The 19,355-nt window shown below is 45.1% G+C and overlaps 1 protein-coding gene across 1 annotated transcript in view; it reads left to right on the top strand.

Moving 5' to 3' along the window:
- The first annotated feature begins 2,529 nt into the window (after positions 1-2,529).
- LOC121303282 overlaps positions 2,530-19,355 on the top strand; it is a 31,272-nt gene continuing 14,446 nt past the window's right edge. The window contains exons 1-10 of the mRNA XM_041233865.1: positions 2,530-2,905; positions 9,208-9,373; positions 10,067-10,216; positions 10,575-10,735; positions 11,633-11,809; positions 12,055-12,196; positions 13,674-13,861; positions 14,362-14,503; positions 14,818-14,994; positions 16,139-16,278. Of these exons, the coding sequence (XP_041089799.1) occupies positions 2,705-2,905; positions 9,208-9,373; positions 10,067-10,216; positions 10,575-10,735; positions 11,633-11,809; positions 12,055-12,196; positions 13,674-13,861; positions 14,362-14,503; positions 14,818-14,994; positions 16,139-16,278 (1,644 nt within the window). The 5' untranslated portion in view covers positions 2,530-2,704. The remainder of the gene's footprint in view (positions 2,906-9,207; positions 9,374-10,066; positions 10,217-10,574; positions 10,736-11,632; positions 11,810-12,054; positions 12,197-13,673; positions 13,862-14,361; positions 14,504-14,817; positions 14,995-16,138; positions 16,279-19,355) is intronic.

The following is a 19,355-nucleotide window of genomic DNA, read 5'->3' as shown; positions in this document are numbered from 1 at the left end:
ACAGACACATTCACTGCGCTCCCCAGCCCCCTCCCTATCCCTGACACACACACACACACACACACACACACACATTCACTGCGCTTGCCAGTGTTGCAGCTGCTTGGTCTGGTATTACACAGCCTCTCTTTGCTGTTGGTATGAGTGCAGCTAGCAGCGGTCCCTGTGAGTGAAGGTCTCGATGGAACATTCCTGAGAGCAGTGCCAGGGCTCTGTGTGACAGGTGAACTCTACCTGCATGTGACAGTCACATTCACACTGCACTGGGGCAAAGGAACAAGCACTGACCTAACTGAACAAACTCACTGGAGTCAGTGTTTAATGATCTAAACACAGTGGCTTGAAGCACCTGCCATATGCTGCCCACACTTCTGTGTTAGGAGCTGTCCCTCGAACAACAGTTTGGTATGCAAATAAAATGCATTCAACAATATATACCAGCTGCATCTCTGCCAGGATTTACTGTGGTAATCTTTTATAAGGGGGACCCATGTTCTGTTTTCTCACACAGGTAGCTTTAGTACATAGACCTTCCTCCCATTAATAACTTGCATTCAAAAACAGCTGAATAAACATATGAATTAGCAAAGCTGCTCATTCCTAACTATAGTATAGGGCCTTGTGGCAGAGTGCTTGTGGTGCGCAGGGGTGGTGACGTCATGGACCAGGAAATGAAACAATAACAAGGTTCGCACGGCAAAACAGAGCTGCTGCGCTCGTATTTAATAATTAACAAAATAAACAGTGTAAACAAAAAGAACACACAAAACAAAGCAAAGGACAATCTGGCCAAAACAACACAAACACCGACACCTTCAAATTAGTATTTTTGATATAGCAATTGTTTCTCTATTCATTTAGGGTCACGTCTCGCCTCTGACACTCTCCTCCCAATAAGCCTGGAGTGCGTCTTTTTATATTCTGTGGTTGGAGCCTTAACTGCCTAATTTAATACAATAGCTACCTTAAGGCTCCAGCTACGTTCCCACGAGGGTTCAAGGAAAGGGGTTTTAACCCCACGCCCACTGACTACACATTATAAGACCAGCTTTTTCGCGGGCCTCACACAGAAAATAATAAGACAGACGGCTTTGCCCTCCTGCATAAAAATACAATATAATAATAATAATAATAATAATAATAATAATAATAATAATAATAATAATAAATAATAAATGAAAACATACATAAATAAATACCAAGGGATGGGTACTTTGCCACATATATGCCCCCCCCCCCCCCCCCCTTGTGCGCAACACACATTGCCTCAATGGTCACCTCCCCAAAAGTCTTCCCCATACCCCGGGGGGACGGGGGACGGAGGCTTCCATTAGCCCACAACGGGCAACTCGGGCTGTGGCACACTGAGTCAGTAGTGACCCCAAGCGTAGCACAGCCGGCAGCAACCCCAGGCAAAGCAGAGCCGGCAGCGACCCCAGGAGAAGCAGAGCCCGCAGCAACCCCAGGAGAAGCAGAGCCGGCAGCAACCCCAGGAGAAGCAGAGCCGGCAGCAACCCCAGGAGAAGCAGAGCCCTCAGCAACCCCAGGAGAAGCAGAGCCGGCAGCAACCCCAGGAGAAGCAGAGCCGGCAGCGACCCCAGGAGAAGCAGAGCCGGCAGCAACCCCAGGAGAAGCAGAGCCGGCAGCAACCCCAGGAGAAGCAGAGCCGGCAGCAACCCCAGGAGAAGCAGAGCCGGCAGCAACCCCAGGAGAAGCAGAGCCGGCAGCAACCCCAGGAGAAGCAGAGCCGGCAGCAACCCCAGGAGAAGCAGAGCCGGCAGCAACCCCAGGAGAAGCAGAGCCGGCAGCAACCCCAGGAGAAGCAGAGCCGGCAGCGACCCCAGGAGAAGCAGAGCCGGCAGCGACCCGGCAGCAACCCCAGGAGAAGCAGAGCCGGCAGCAACCCCAGGAGAAGCAGAGCCCTCAGCAACCCCAGGAGGAGCAGAGCCGGCAGCAACCCCAGGAGAAGCAGAGCCGGCAGCAACCCCAGGAGAAGCAGAGCCGGCAGGTACCCCAGGAGAAGCAGAGCCGGCAGCGACCCCAGGAGAAGCAGAGCCGGCAGCAACCCCAGGAGAAGCAGAGCCGGCAAACATAATAGTAAGAAAATAACTAATTAAAGACGTTTGTTGTATTCCTGCACACAAATCTACATAGATAAATGCCACAGGTCACAGTGACCCAAAACATCTTATTTGTATATATGACCTGTTCTTAAAAATTGTCAAAGGTTCTGTTTTCTGTGTATCACTTCACCACCGCAACTTAGGAAAACTCATAAAATATTATACAGAAAATGAAAAGAAAAATAGCATTTAAGCAAATAGACCCGAAACCTAATAGGAGGGTTAAACATAATAAAATGTGTTTTATCTTCTAACCATTTCATTTTATGAATATGGTATTTACCAACACATTATTCCTAGATAAATTAGGTATATAATAATATCCTGCTCCATGTCACAAGGTTTTGAAAAGTAAAGCAGAACATCAACAGCAAAAAATCTTACCTGCTTACACAACATTCTGCAAACCATTCCAAAAAATCAACAACCTTTACCTTGCTCAGCAAGAACCTGATGAAGTCCTTCTGAAGCCACGCCCACTGTGTGTGCCGCTCTATTTAAACACTGCCCAAACCCAGGAGCGTTATTCTGAACTCTGAGCTAATTAACAGAGAGCCGAGGTGTCTGTGTTCCTGACAAACATGTCTGTGATTAGCCTGCTCCTAGCACACACCTCCACGGTGTCTCTGGCTTTAGTTTTAACTGGTTTTATATTTTTATACTTTTACTGGAAATCCTCCAAGTCGTCTAATTACAGCTTCCCCCCCGGCCCGCCGGCTCTACCTGTTATTGGGAACCTGAACATTCTGGACCTGCACCGGCCGTACAAAACGCTGAGTAAGGTGAGTGGCGCTGTGGACCAGGCAGGGCGTTAAGATCAGGATTTAAGTGGGTATTGTGGGTATGTTTTTACAGATTTAACATCAGGGCTGAAGAAAGAGAAACACGTCTATTTTATTGGCCTTAATTTTAGATATTTTAGAAGAAGTATTTTAGATATCTGATCTGGTTCCCTTAGCAATTAACTACAGCACTGTGTTAAAAACAATCGATTCTTGACTCTCCCTCCCTTCTGCAAATGAACAATGAAAAATGCAGAACATACAGACTAACAAAAAGCACATGCATTGACTGGTTTGGTGCTGGGTTTAGAGGGGGATTGGTATTGTATTTAAAGAAGTGTTTTGTGCAGCTACTCAGCAGTGAAATCAGCTGTCTTAGTGCGCATAACATCTGCCATTAAATCCCGTTCTACTTTGCATTACCGCGCCCATGAATAAACTCCGCTCTCAGATTTGTAATGACGACGCCGCTCTGTGATGAAACATGTAAGTCTTTTCCCCTACCCCAGCTCAATTAAATGCAGCACTTAATAAATAAACGCTTACAAACCACAGCAGAGATAAACATTACCAATAGAACCAAAATCAATTGAATACACTTGAATAAAATGTATTTAAAAGAATACCATTACACATGGGAGCACACTGGTATTTTTCTGTAAAGACAAACAAAATAATACCAGAGGCACAGAGCACTGTGTACTGTTGCGGTTTGCTTTGCGCAATCCTGCCTCTCTGCCTTATACAGTAACTCGTACTTTTCTCTGGAACATCAGTGAATCGCATATTACTTGTTGCATTTCAACATCTTCAGCTTCTTCATTCAAAACAATAGTTAAACCACCTTTAAACACGCCGTCATGAAGTAAGATATTCATAGGACTGGCGCCTAAACTATAATCCTCAAATTTGGTCTGACCAAAACTTCCATCTAGTGAGACTTAACTTGACGCTACTTAAAGCGACAGTGCGCTATTTCTACTGGCTTAAAATATACAGAAAGTAAATAATTAAGGTAGAAGTAGCAAATGTTTCTATACTCCACAGTGCTGATACAGTAGCATTACAATAAATACAATATATGAGCCTATATAGTTAGGAATTAGGAAGACAAATTATACATTTTAGTTGTAATGCAGGAGCTGTATGATTAAATGCATTACTGTTTTGGTTGTATGCATGGTGTTTTGGCTAATGAGATGCTGCAGAATCCTGATCCAGACAGGAAGTTTGGAGAGTGTGGGGGGAGTGTGGTGTTAGTCAGGCACAAGCTAGTGTAGCTCTCACTGTAGTGTTGCTGTTTAGAGGATATCCACTGGATGAACTGATCACTGAAGCCCTTCCTGGACCAGGAGATGTGAGTGTTTGATTGTCTTGCTGGGCACTGCATATTAAAAAGTTCCCTTTCAATTCGAAGACGACCACCAATGACATTGTGTATTGGATATGCTTGCCCACTAGGTAGGTATTGCTGTGCTCTCTATACCAGAGCTGCTGATAGGCCCCTTCCTGGGATGATGCACTCGGTCCCACCCATCGAGGGAATAAAACTGTCATCCAGAGGAAGCCATTTCTCTTTTCTTCTCAAGACGGTATGGTAAGACCTCTATGTTGAGCTGAGCGTATCGATAGAATCGAGCCGAATTGAATCGATTGTATTTCCCTTGGATTTGGGCTGAAAGCTGGCTTACTGTTTTACCGGAATCAACGACTTTGAAAAGACAGAGCCTGTTTCCTTTCTGTCTTGCAGCGGCCTCCTCGCTTGCGTGGTAGGCCGTTCTTTGTATCATCGCTGTCGAGTAGATCTCGCCGGCTGCGTAGGCCCGTCCACCTCGTGAGTCTGGCCTTGTAAACAAACTATGTGCTTTCCCCTATCTATCTATCTATTCTACCATGGTTTTTGCTGTCTGCTTTGGCCCTCGTGTCCTCCTGGTGCACTCTACGCGCTGGCCAGGTGTGTGACCGTGCAGTTAGGGTAGGTACAACTGTGTAGCGGCCCTCCTGGTGAAATAGGCGATTTACCGTGCAGTTAGGGTAGGTACAACTGTGTAGCGGCCCTCCTGGTGAAATAGGCGATTTACACCTTTTTCCTTCAATAATTTAATTGTATAAATGAATGTATTTGTTTTGCGTGTGAATTAAGTAATTTCTAATACAACACTAGCAAAATGAACACAGCGTGATTCATTCTGGTGGAGCTTTAGGAAAATGGTGATGCTTGTGAATTTAATGCAAGGGAAATAAACGATTAATTCAGCCTTACTTGGGCTATTACTTAATTGAATATACTTTCAAACACACTTTTCATCAGTTTAAAACTTTAAAATGAAAATAATAACAACTGAGTAATAACTGAATAGGTTAAAGTTTAAAATATATATATAAAAATAAAAAGTAACTCTTAAATATAATTAGCTCGCTGAAACCGATCGCTTAGATTTTGAGCCCTGCGCCCTCTTCAGTTCCTGTTTGGTAGCACAACAACAAGCCATAATCCTTAGTACCGTGTTAAAGCTGGGGAGCAGCGAGTCCCTAACTTTTGTTCTGCTTCTTTTTCGTTGCAGTTGGTATTAAGTTAGTACACAGCTGGGGATGATCCCGAGGTAGTACCGTGCTAGCTGCTACACAACTTAGTACTAACTCTGCAAATTTGTTGCAATTGACAGAGACGCTGGTTCCTTTATTTCTCTGGCTGGCAACACAGGATTCACACATAGGAATAGAGCAACCATGGCAACCAGCACAGCATCAACCCCTGTGAACGGCGCTTTGAGGATGCACAGATAAAAACCAATGAGAACAGACAAACAGCAGGTCACATGGTACGGGAATACACAAACAAAAGTAAACAAGCAGTGGCAGAATACAGTGGCGAGGGAGCATGCAAACACAAACCGACAGCAGGGAATACAGTACATAACCACAGATGCATGGCTCACTACAATAACATGCAGGCAGGAGGAGGAAAATCCTGCCCTGATCTGAAATATGAGTGTGTAATATAGCAATTCCTTTATATAACTGTTACAACGGTAAAAACGTAGACATGTGTAGTGAAGTACAGTGAAAGCATAGGCTGTCCCTGCAAAACACAAAAGTATGGGACAAAAACACAAAATGAACAAGAAAGTGCATTGATAAATATTCTTTGATTCTGAACTAGCTGGAAAGCAAAAGTATTATTCATTACATACCAGAGTTAAAATAAATAAAACTCCAAGGATTAAAATAACAAGAAAGTGAAATATGACACTGCCAGCACACCCAGGAGCAGAACAGGCTGTTCTGTATCTAGGGACTTTAACACACGCACACACCCACACACTAAACTGAAATGGTGCAGACGTTCTTAGAAGAGGATAGATCATGTAACGGGGTGATTGTGCCAAACTTACCCCTACCCACTATGCACTGGATACTTCACATAAATTAAAACCGACATCTGACACTAGCAGGCTGTAAATACAATGACTGCCATTTCCACAGCCAAGGTCATGCTTGACTTAATAATACCCTCCTAAAGAAAGACACGGCATTTTATAATCCCCAACCCCTCCTTCTCCTAACAGGATTCATTATTCAATAAACATTTACACCTGGAAAGAGTTTTATACAAATACTCTTATTCAACATTCAGAAAACGTTCAGATATTTTATGTTTAAACAGGCTTCTCATTTATGTGTACTTGTTTAACCTGCATGAATGCTGTCCTTGTTTACCAGACCTGATTGTTATATTATATTGTTTACTCGTTATTATCATTGTCACTATAATTTAGTCCTTATTTTCGGTAAAGCCTGAAATTGCATTTCCCTTCTCTTGGAAGATTACAGAAGACATGGCTATAACAAACCCTTGTTCCACATTGTGAAAGGGTGTGGGAAAACACAAGGCAGACACAAAGATCAATGATGAAACGGCAACGCAGGCGCCCAGATTTATTAGGCCGCACTCAGTTGGCAGGTGCTTCTGTGACAGTTCGGTGCACTTTACCAGCAATGGTATTGTGCCCCGTCTTCATAAAACACACACCAGGTGTGTCAACCAAAAACAAAAGGAAAACAAAACCCTTTAAGGAAAAACTACAAAATAAAGTGTGCAGGTTTTTAAACGCGACTCATTGCTCCCTCTAGCGGTGGAAGCCCCAAAAATCAGGCACTGCTCTATAACCTCTCGTGCGCTCAGTGAAAAAGTAAATAACCGGTGTGTGGCTTGCTTGCACCACCAGGTCTGTAGATCTCACGCTTGAGCTGCCGCACGGTCTCCTCGACTCACTGCTCCAAAGTTTCCAGTTTCACTTTAGTGTCAGGATTCCGCCTTGAAGTCACACTCCACCATACTTCCTGCTTGAGCCAGAGAGGATACAAAACTGTGCCTTTTTTATTTAGTAATTCCCCCTGTATAGTCCCACCCCCCCAGGCAATGACAGAGCGTCCGCCAGTGTCTTCCCAGCTGATAACCTGTCAACAAGACATTGCCTGACAGCGTGGGAATACATGGGGTGTTCCAACTCCCTACAAACTCACGCATGTGCTCAACGGCCAGTCCAGATCCCTCCCCTCTCGCACACATGTATAGCTATGGCAACTTCAGTAGGAAAGCGCCCTAATCTAAATACAGCAATACACCGTCATGTCAAACACACGATCAACCGCATGCACAATACATAATAAATCATGTCTCTCATCAACAGTAGAATAACAAACACAAGAGAAAGAGAAGATGACTGCCAAATCAATACTTTTAGGAAAGTATACAAGAGCCATCGTGAGGGAGAATGAGCGGACAGCATCTGAGGGACATTTCTACTGCCATCTAGTGTTTTGTGATGTGAGTGGGCAACCTCAAGGACCCTAGTGCCTATTAAAGGCATAGAGGGATCTACGACATTAAGTCGGTAGAACCTGGTAAATGTATGCAGGGTAGTCCAGCTAGCCGCAGTACATATATTGGTCAACGTGGCACCTCTGAAGAGGGACCATGACGTGGCCGCACCCTGCATTGAATACACGGTCAACCTCCCATGTGGGGGAAGACCGGCATTAGTATACGCAGTCAAAACCATGTCCACAATCCAATGGGACAGTAGCTGCTTAGAGAGGGCTTGACCTCGGGTCCGTTCACCATGACAGACGAAGAGCTGATCAGACTGATGCAGCGCTCTCGTTCCATTCACATAGCATCTCAATGCCTGAACTGGGAAGAGAGAATTTAGTCTCTTGTCCCACTCTTCTGAAAGGGAGGGGGGTGGAAAGCTAGTTCCACTGACTGATTCAAGTGAAAAGCTGTAATCACGTTGGGGAGGAAAGCAGAGTTTGTGCGCAATGATGCAGATTCCATCGTCCCAAAAGTGTATACAGAAACTGTGCACGGACAGTGCCCGTAGCTCACTGACCCATCGACGCCTAGTGGACCTCCGCAGCTGCAGAGGGAGAACCACAAGAGGCAATGGGTCATCTCTACCATGGTGAAGAGATCGAATTGGGCTCTGTGCCCAGATCAGCAGCCAAAAGGCTATGTGGTGTAACCCTGGGGACCGAAGCCCTCCCTGGCAGTTCACGTATGAAAGCACTGACATGACCGGGCGGACAAGGACATGTTTGTTGCGGAGCATGGAGAGCAAATTGAGCGTGAGGTGGACGGCTCTCGGCTCTAGCAAGTTTATGTGCGGGACGTCCAGCAGCCTGACCAGGATCCACAGACCCCTCTTCCTGTCCAGACCGCCCCCCCAACCGGAGTTGGATGCCTCCGCCAGCTTGTCGCGCTTTGGGTGTAGCCGAAAGGCATTGAGCCATGCTTGAAGGGGGCACGTGGAGTAACCCCAGTTGAATGGCTGAGGACGCAGCAGCCATCGGACCCAGTAGTTTCTGGCACAACACTAATTGCACTGTGGAACCTGGTTGAAACAAACAGTCATCCTACAGGTAGGCTCGCATTGCAAGGGAATCCAGCCGGAGACCCAAATAGACCGTACTCCTGCACTGGGGTTAATTGGCTTTGAGGGGACCTAGCCTTGACAGATGCTCCGTCACAGTGGCTGTGTGGGCCACTGCTCCTTCCTGGGACTGGGAACAAACTGGAACCCTGAAATCTGTAGCAAGGTGCCCGAAACTGCACATAGCTCTGAAGTAATCGGCTAGGGAAGGGTAACCGAGCGTAGCGTGCTGTCCAGGTAGGCCGTCAAAAGGTCTTCTATGTTAGCCATGAGTGGAACTTGCCATTTAAATGTGAGGTGCTAAAAAGTAGACAAACTTCCCTGCTAATGCTTTGAGAGTCATCTCTCCTCCTGTTCTCTCTCCAGCTCTCAGAGACGTACGGCAATGTGTTCACCTTCCACATGGGTCCCAAGAAGTACGTGGTTTTGACAGGCTATGAGGCGGTCAAGGAGGCTCTAGTAACCCAAGCAGACGACTTCTCAGAGAGAGGCCAGACGCAAGTTTCAGAAAACTTCTCTAAAGGCGGGAATGGTAAGAGAGACTTTCCTCCAGAGTCCCTTCATCTAGAACTGCAGCAGGAATGGCTGGTTCACAGGTGACAGTCAGTGGCGTTGATTGGGCTAATTTACCATTCCAATTGAAACAATAGAAACAAACAGCTTTGTGTTGATTGGTGCTTTCAGTTTAGCCTCTGTGGAGAGCACCAATCATCCAGGCAGTGGTTTCTTCAGTCGTTTCAATTGAAATGGTGCATTAGACTTTTGACACCATTTGACTCAAGTCAATAAGGTCTATTTCTGAGATTTGAAGACTCGGTTTCTTTCAGCTTGTTCTGTTCTAGCTGACACTCCATCAGTTCTCTTAACTATTGGATTTTTCTTGTTTAGATTCACTTGGTATCATTTTCTCTTTCAGTCATCACATCCATTTATTAAAACGTATTATTTTAAAACACCAAAGCTCAACAGAGCTCTCAGAATCATGGCTAACCTCCAAGTCCATCTGGGTTTGTAAACTAGAGCAGTGTTTCCCAACCCTGGTCCTGGGACCCCCTGTGTCTGCTGGTTTTCATTCCAACTGAGCTCTCAATTACTTAAATTACTTAACTAGACCCTTGAACTGATAATTTGCTTAATTAGATCTTTTTATTCAGTTCTTGAACAGTTGCGTATTTCAAGTTTGCTGTAACATTTTTATAAGTAACTTGAACTCTGTTTCCTGCAGGTATTATCTTCGGTAAGGGGGAGTCCTGGAAGGTGATGCGTCGATTCACCCTCTCCACTCTGCGGGACTTTGGGATGGGGAAGAAGACCATTGAGGACCGGATCATCGAGGAGTCCCAGAGACTGGTGGAGGTCTTCCAGTCCCACAAAGGTGACGACCAAACCAAGAGCAGAGATAACAAAGGGTTGACCCTCAAGGGCACAAAACACAGACCAGACCCAGATTCTGCAGCTGTGTGTTTCCTCCCAAGCCTGTTGGTTAGAAAGTTTCACATTCTGCTCTGCTCTCTTCTGTTGTGACTTTATCATATTTTAAAGTAAAATTGAAAGTCAAGCAGACTAACTTTTCAGCTAGTGTTACTGCTTTTTTGTAGTGCCATGAAAATACTTTCTTCTGAAGAAGGTGCTAGCAGAAGCGTTTTTCTACTTGCCTTTGTTTTCTTATAGTTTCTTATGATTCTTAAGCGTTTGAAGTTAACAATGGCTTTTCTTGTTTTCCCCACTCTAAGGAAAACCCTTTGACCCCAAAATCATCATCAACTCTGCTGTCTCCAACATCATCTGCTCCATCGTGTTCGGAGACCGCTTCGACTACAGCGACGCACAGTTCCTGGATCTGCAAAGCGTTCTAAACAAGAATGCCAGTCTTATTGTGAGCCCCAAGACACAGGTACAGAGTAGTGGTTCGACCTCCTGATTTATAAAACTGGAGTCACATTAGTGAAATCTCCCAGAACCACAGTGTAGAATTGTTTTAAATCCATATTGTTTGTAAAATCTATTTATTAAAACTGAAGAAACCATGTGTCTTATTCATTGTTTATAAAACCCTCTTCTATACTTGGGGGTTCATTTGGTACCAGATCTCATAGGGGGGGGGGGGGGGGGGGGGGGGGGGGGGGCTGGGGGCTGATTATTATTATTATTATTATTATTATTATTATATTATTATTATATTCTATATGTAAGTATTTAATAGTATATATATAATTTACAAATTAATGTTTTCTTTCAAAAGTGCCAAACTTATGCAAGTGATTTATTAATATAACAAAACTAAGCCACTAACTGCAAGTATTTGTTTTGTTTACTTGTGTGGGTAATATACCATTAAGAGAATCAATCTAGTTTTTGTCCCTGTGTGTGTCTCTGTATAGAGTTGTATGAACATGCAGTTTTGCACATCGCTGCTTGTATGCAGATAGTTTAGTAAAATAACCCACCTACACGTCCATTGAAAGTGAACTCGCTTGTATTCATGCAACCCGCGCCTTCTAGACCTTCCGGAGTGACGACAGGTTTTTTGATGTTTTGAGGTGCAATTTTTTTATATTCTTACCATAGATGTCGCATTCTGAAATATTCATTACAGTACACTTTCATTTGTTATGTGTATATATTTAATTTTTACATACGGTTCTTCATTTGAAAACTGTAATTCTTGCCTGTCAGACAAAAAGGTACTGAATCCAGTGCGATCGGCACAAATGAACCCCTGTATATACTGATACAATCGTCCTGATACAGATACAGCTGGTCCAACCCCCTCTTCCTCCTTGTCTTTCAGCTGTATAACATGTTTCCTTTCTTGGGCATCTTCCTGTCTGATCACAAGAAGGTTCATACAAACAGAATAATGCTACAGGGGTACTTTAGAAACATATATAGGGATCGTAAAGACACTGTGGACAGCAGTGACCTGAGGAGCTTCATCGACACGTTCATCTCCAGGCAGAGAGAAGAGGTAATATCAGCACAGCAGAGCCTCACTATCAGGGACTGGAAGGGAACAACAGATTTTAGGCTTGTAAAGAAAGGCTTTTTTTTAGTGTGTAGGATTTAACTTTTTATTCCCTGTTTTTAACAGTAGTCTTGTGAAGGTGCTTTGTTACAATGTCATTGCTGTAGATTTACCTGCACAGTTTAGCACAGAATGCTTGAAGTTACCTTGGAAAGGAGTTGTCACTGATGCCCTTCATTGCTTTACAGGAGGCCAGAAACTCCAACAAGTATTTCCACGAGGAAAACATGGCTGCCACCGTGGGGAACCTGTTTGCTGCAGGGACTGAGACCACCTCTACCACCCTGCGCTGGGGGCTGCTGTTCATGATGAAGTACCCGCACATTCAGGGTGAGTGAGGGGATACCCCCACTTTTTTGAGAGAGAGAGAGAGAGGCTCCACGGTCCTCCGGTCCTCATCTTCTCCCCCCCCCCCCCCCCCCCCCCCCCCCCTCCTCCTAAGAAGAGGAAGAGCCATCGCTCTCATAGATCGGAGAGCTCTGAGCACCTGGATAAGCTCTGGGAGGCAGTCTCCCAACAGGGAAACATGTTAGCGGAGCAGTTGCGCGACCACATTGCTACACAGGCTCCCTCTGCACCATTACAGGCACAGGGAGGAGAAGAAGCAGAGTGGCAGCAAGAGGATCTGCTGTCTATCGCTGCTTCTGAGGAGGCAGTCGATCAAGAGTTCCCCTCTGAGGAGGGTGACTCAGATGGAGCAACACCAGTAGCGCATGTGATTATCAGCAGAGCTTTTGCCACTGATTTAAGAGGGCCACAGATGTTTTGAATTTTCCATGGCCTGTAGATGACAAGCAGGAACATTCAATTTTTGAGGATGATCCTGCTTCCTTTCAGGTGTCTCCTCCAGTACAGCCGGATTTCCTCTTTGAGGTGCATTCATCCTGGGGTCACCAGGCGACAGCACCTGCTGCTCCACGTTCTTTGGGAATGCTGTACAGCCTGCATGAGGCAGAAAAAAACTGGCATGGCTGATTTTCCACTAGTAGATGCCACTATCGCATCATTGGGGCAAGCTGCAAAGATAGTGCTTTTTAAATAAAGATGCTTCCTGCCCGAATAAGCAGTACAGGGTTTCTGAGAGTATGCTGAAAAAGGTTTACTCGTCTGGTGATTTTGCTGTGCAGTTGGGTAATTATAATAGCATCTTGGTGGCTTACCAGAGCTTTTTGAAGTCTCTTAGAGTCACAGACACACACCACAGCAGCTCGAGGAACTGTGGCTGGTGAATAAGAACCTGCTCTGTGTATCAAAATTCAACAGTCAGGCAGTGGATAGAACCTGGTTGCTTTCTTAGCTGCAAGATGTCAGCTCTGGCTGTCTTTGGCACGCATAGCGGATGGTGATAAGGCACCATTGCTGGATGCTCCCAGTACTCCAGGACACACTTTTGGTTCTGCAGTAGATGAGGTGCTGCAGCGCTCTCATCGGGTGCAGGAGTCTATGAAGGATCTGGTGCACCTGCTTCCAAAGAGGCCACCTCCAGTACGTAGACCAGCCCCAAACTGGAGACCAAGGTTCCAGCAGCCTCAGAGACGGGCACAGACGGCTCCTGCTGAAGCCAGAGGGGGTTTTCACAACCGACCCGTGGCTGTGTGAAGAGGAAACTTCAATAAATCCGCCAGCAAGCACAAAGGCAAAAGCCTCGGGTAAAGCAGCAGCCCTAGCAATTTGCTGCCACAGACCCAGGGCCCTTTTATCAGGGAGTCACCTGGAGTACTGGCATCAATGCACCTTGGACACATGGGTGTTCAAACCTCTTCCTATCAGTAATTGCAGTGTGTTTGTAAATCCTCCCTGTTAATAGACAAAGTCCAGGAGGAAATTGAGCGTGTGATTGGGAGGGAGCGCCCCCCGCAGGCCGAGGACAGGAAGAGCATGCCCTACATGGACGCCGTGCTGCACGAGATCCAGAGAGTGGGCAATGTGGTGCCCATGAACCTGCTGCACGAGACCACAGGGGACACCACCTTCCGGGGGTACAAGATACCCAAGGTAAGACTGAGACAGAGTGTATAGGGGTGGACTGGTCCACAACATCATGCAAATTCCTGTTCAAATGGAAAACATACAGACTAATAAACAAAGGAGTGTTTGAGGGCATTGGTTCCTCAATGTCCAACTTCAGACACTCATCATGTAATGTAATGCTCCCTCGTTATTTTGCTATCTGATTTGTACATCAGAAAATCATGAATATTGAAAACATTGAGCTAAACTTAACCCTTTGCTATTTGCATCTCAAACCAGCAAGCCTCTTTGTAACCCTAACGCTCTGCCATTCCCATCTTCACCCCCCCCCCCCCCCCCCCCCTTCCTTTATTTGTTTGGAAAGTGATAGCTTCAAGGGTGGAGATAGATAGGGGAGGCAGTGTGTTCTGCATTTTGAAGAGGCTTATTCATAAGTACACTGAGTTCATTCCTAGAGTATTACTCCTTCTGGAATGAGCTTTTGACAAAAGCAAGGTTGCCGCTTATTTCTGTGTGTCCCCCAGGGTACCCCGGTGATCCCGCTGCTCTCCTCCGTGCTCTCTGATAAGACACAGTGGGAGACCCCTCACCAGTTCAACCCCAACCACTTCCTGGACGCGCAGGGCAAGTTTGTCAAGAGAGACGCCTTCATGCCCTTCTCAGCAGGTCAGTGTGTCAGAGAGAAGGGACCAGGTTAGACAGGATTGGGGCTAACCCTCCTCCACCCCAGCATTTTAACAGCAAAGGGAACTGCTATCAATAGAGGTGCAACCAGCAACCAGTTTCCTAATGGAATATAGAACAGGTAACAATCGCTACGAAGCCCTCAGATTCAGATGAAAACATGTTTTCCATTTCAGGATACAAAACAGTATGTTACTGTCTTGCAGCTGCTTTACTAATCCTGAAGTCTCTGTGTGTAGTGCAGTGTGTGAGTGTTGCAGTACGAGTCAGTAATCCTCTGCCCCCTCCCCCCCCAGGTCGGAGGGTATGTCTTGGAGAGACCCTTGCCAAGGTGGAGCTCTTCCTCTTCTTCACCATGCTCCTGCAGAAGTTTCACTTCCGCCCGCCCCAGGAGGTCAGCCCTGAGCAACTGGACCTCACCCCCACCCCTGGCCTCACCTCCGGCCCCCAGCCCTTCCAACTGTGCGCCCTGAGCCACTGAGAGACCCTGTGATACTGCAACCCTGCCTTACTGCATCTGCTAGACCTTACTACAGCCACTGAATCCTCACCCTGGACGCTATTGAAATGAGGGCGTCAGTTCATTACAATTTTTGATCGGTTAATTTATTGGCATTAGAAAACGGTTCAGTACAGTCGGCCAATCAGCTTCCAGTTCTAGCGGGCTCTAATAGACAGTAGATGCCCGCTGGAACGTCTCGACGCCAACTCAGAATCAAATTTAAAATCAATCCATGCACGTGGTGGCTTTTTTCTTTTTGACTTGCTGTATTTTTAAATGTAGTTCATCTATTGGACAGTAAATACTAAACAAAGACGTAATTGGTCAAAATTTATTTCATTATCCATCAAAACCAGTCAATCAATAGTTTTCATCGACCAAAAGCAACCAATCTTGGACCTGCAACTGCAGAGAGTCAATCACAGTTGGTCAGCTCGACAGGAGCACAGACCCAGCATCTTTGAACAACAACAAAGCGAGATGCGGACAGTTCAGTAATATTGCTCCATTCATCTATAGATTCAGCAGAGAAAGGCTTTAGCTGAAGGTAGAAATATGGTGAGTTAGGAGGCTTTTTAGAGTGGTATTTAATGAGAGATTGTATTGGTAGTTCAGACTCTGTATTGGTAGTTCAGACTCTGTTTAATGAGAGATTGTGTTGGTAGTTCAGACTCTGTTTAATGAGAGATTGTATTGGTAGTTCAGACTCTGTTTAATGAGAGATTGTGTTGGTAGTTCAGACTCTGTTTAATGAGAGATTGTATTGGTAGTTCAGACTCTGTTTAATGAGAGATTGTGTTGGTAGTTCAGACTCCATTGTACACGGGCTGTTCAGTAATTGCTCTGTTCATTCCTCAGGCAATGCTATGATTTAACTAAATGAAAACTCAGTTTTTCTCTTTTATATGTATGTCATCTTTTGTTTTTTTATTTTAAATGTTTGACACTTATCTTGGAACGTCTTTATTCCACGTAAAGGTACCTGATGAATCAGTACAAGTTCAACATTAATCTTGGTTTTAAGGTGTTGTGTTGTTTTTTTAAAGAAAATAATGGTATAAATAATGTTCTAATAGCGATAGTGCACTTTCGTTGATGGCTCTACTGTGTGATAGTTGCCCCTGACGTGGATCTGACCCCGGCCTCTGTCCTACCCACCACCCCCCTGAACCCCACCCCCACCCCCGGGGCCGGCTTCCCCTCTGAGGCACTCAACGAGCCCAAGAAGAAGCTACACCCTACACAACACAACGTGGTTCGGTTGTTTTGTTTTTTTTAATACAGCGCATCTTTATTGGACCAAAGGGTGATGCAATATGTATGCAAATTATGTGTTGGTGGTATACTGTTACCGTTGGAACAGAATGTTTTTCTGCTATCATCTATGCAAAATGCCTTTGTTTCTTTCTATAGTATATTTGACCTGATGAAGAGACCTATTCTGTAATCCAGAAACGCTGTGTAGACCCCAGCTAAATGCAATAATAAAATGTCCAGAAACGAACCTGTTTATAGTGCAGTCACAGTAAGCCCACACACACCCACATACTCACTCCCACACTGTCTTCATCGTCCTGTAAATCCACACCTTTTTCCGTGGTGTGCAGGGCTGCAGCTGAGGGGGGGTTGGGGACACAACTCAGGTGAATCCCCCCCCCCCACACCTCTCCAGGCATGCTGATGTCTTGGGTGAATGGTGCAGGGTTTTGATTTAATGATGGTGTCCAGGTCAGGGTCAGTGGAATCAATCGAAACAGCAGAAGAGCTGCCTGGCTTTGTGTTTGGAGCTGCTCTGCACACAGGCTAAGACAAGCTGACAGCGTTGTGGAAAGCAGCAATACAGCACAACAGCAAGCAGCGGTTTCTTTATTTCAATTGTGACGGCAAATTGACTCGCATGGGTGCTCACTGAGGAGAGCTCCAGTATAATAATTGCTTTTGTGCACTTCTAGTTTGATCCGATCAACTCTGCCATTATATAATCACGGAGACAGGAAATCTTGGAAAAACTAGATGTGCTGGTAACTGAAAATTACAACTTTCCTGTTGTTTGCTAGGGTGTAGTAAATACTTGACGTGAAGATAAGTGTATTTTGTGTTGGAAGAACTATACTACAAAGCCTGTTGTTTGAACTGTGAACTATTACCACCTACATAGACCATGCTACCGCACTAGACAGTACAACCTTCTGTTTTTTTTCAGTCCTGATTTTCTCCTGTTGACACCAATGTTGAGTCACACTCAATATAGAGACCACGATCTGCAATACTTCTCTATAACACAACATTGTGTGTTACTGCAGTCTACCTGAACACATGACCCCATAGTGATAGTGTGTTACTGCAGTCTACCTGAACACATGACCACCTAGTGATAGTGTGTCACACAAGGGTGGGGGATAATACGCTGTCAGTGTTGCAGCTGCTGGGTCTGGTATTACACAGCCTCTCTTTGCTGTTGGTATGAGTGCAGCTAGCAGCGGTCCCTGTGAGTGAAGGTCTCAGTGGAACATTCCTGAGAGCAGTGCCAGGGCTCTGTGTGACACGTGAACTCTACCTGCATGTGAGAGTCACACTCACACTGCACTGGGGCAAAGGAACCAGCACTGACCTAACTGAACAAACTCACTGGAGTCAGTGTTTAATGATCTAAACACAGTGGCTTGAAGCACCTGATATATGCTGCCCACACTTCAGTGTTAGGAGCTGTCCCTCGAACAACAGTTTGGTATGCAAATAAAATGCATTCAACAATATATACCAGCTGCATCTCTGCCAGGATTTACTGTGGTAATCTTTTATAAGGGGGACCCATATTGTAAAATATGTTTTTTCACACAGAAGGGAAGGCCATTCCATTTTTGAATAGAGGTAGCTTTAGTACTCAGCCCTTCATCCTGTTAATAACTTGCATTCAAAAACAGCTGAATAAACATAAGAATGAGCAAAGCTGCTCATTCCTAACTGCAGTGTAGGGCCTCTATGATAGTATTTATAGCAACTTATTCAGCAGTTTCCTTTCGTTCAAGGTTTTTGAAGGGCTTAATGCCCTACCTGTGCTCTACCTGTGGTAAAGTTTATCAGTGGGGTTATTGACTGTGTGAAAGGTAGGTTAGGAGACAGTGGGTTTGCTTTTTGTGTCAGGTCTCTATGATCCCGCCCACTGCACTAGGTGAAAGGATACAGACTGTAGAGTTACAGTAGTTTAATGATTCAAATCAATGATTAATCTAATTGATTTCAATCTATTTTCATCAGGTTTTTGCTCACACAGTAATTCATCTTGTTGATGCAAGTCCTCCCTGCCCCTGTGTGTAGAATGGGACCATGTTAAGTCAGCTCAGTATCTATGCGTCACTGTGTTATATACACATATTTTGTTTTGTTTTTTTCTTGACAGGGCAGCTTTTCGTACTGTAGAGAGTCCACGTGAACAGTTTGAAAAGAACCGGTTTGCTGTTTAACGTGCTGGAATGGCATGGTTCAGTCCATTTCAAATTTCAATTTCAAAATGACACCATTCAGTATCTTCACTCAAAGCTCTTTGGGACTCGCCTCCGAACTGAATAAGTCAACTGTCCATGCTTTACAACTGTCCATGCTTTTCAACTGTCCATGCTTTACAACTGTCCATGCTTTACAACTGTCCATGCTTTTCAACTGTCCATGCTTTTCCACAATCATACCACCCCCCACCCCCCACCCTCCAAATTCTGACATGGACTGTCCTAGTCATTGAAGTCACAGCTGCTTACTCTTCCTTTGTCATGCTGGAGCTTCTGATAATCTTGCTTTGTTTCCACAACCTTTGCAAAATGAGATCTCAGCAGACTGAAACGGGTGCTTCAAAAACGGTGTGCAGCTGGAGGCAGAGACATATCTGCCTTTTCTTTTCAGAGTCCAGCACCTGCTTCAGCATCTGTACAGAGCATCCAACTGCACCATTGGAGGATGGATGGTATGGGGGTACCAAAGTGGGTTTGATTGCATTCATTTTCAGGAATTAGGTAAATTCAACAGCAGTGAATTGAGGACTGTTGTCAGAGACAAGTTCCTCCGGAAATCTGTAAGAAGAGAACAGGTTTAGAAGAATTTCCATGTTTTTTGTCATTGTAATTTGTGTCATGTGGAAAACTGCTAGCCATTTTAAGTGGCTGTCCACCAACACCAGAAAATAGTTCCAGTTCTTTTTGGCAAAATGGATATGAATTCTTTGCCATACTCGAGTGGGCCATTTCCAGGGATGTAAGGGCGCTGCAGGTGAAGCATGATCCGTACTGCCATGCAAACATTCAATTTCCTCTGTCCTTATCCAACCACGGGCACCAGAAA

Source organism: Polyodon spathula, chromosome 32 (genome assembly GCF_017654505.1).
Source record: "Polyodon spathula isolate WHYD16114869_AA chromosome 32, ASM1765450v1, whole genome shotgun sequence".
Taxonomy (NCBI): Eukaryota; Metazoa; Chordata; class Actinopteri; order Acipenseriformes; family Polyodontidae; genus Polyodon; species Polyodon spathula.
The sequence above is the reverse complement of the archived record's forward strand: the minus strand, read 5'-3'. Positions and strand labels throughout refer to the sequence as shown.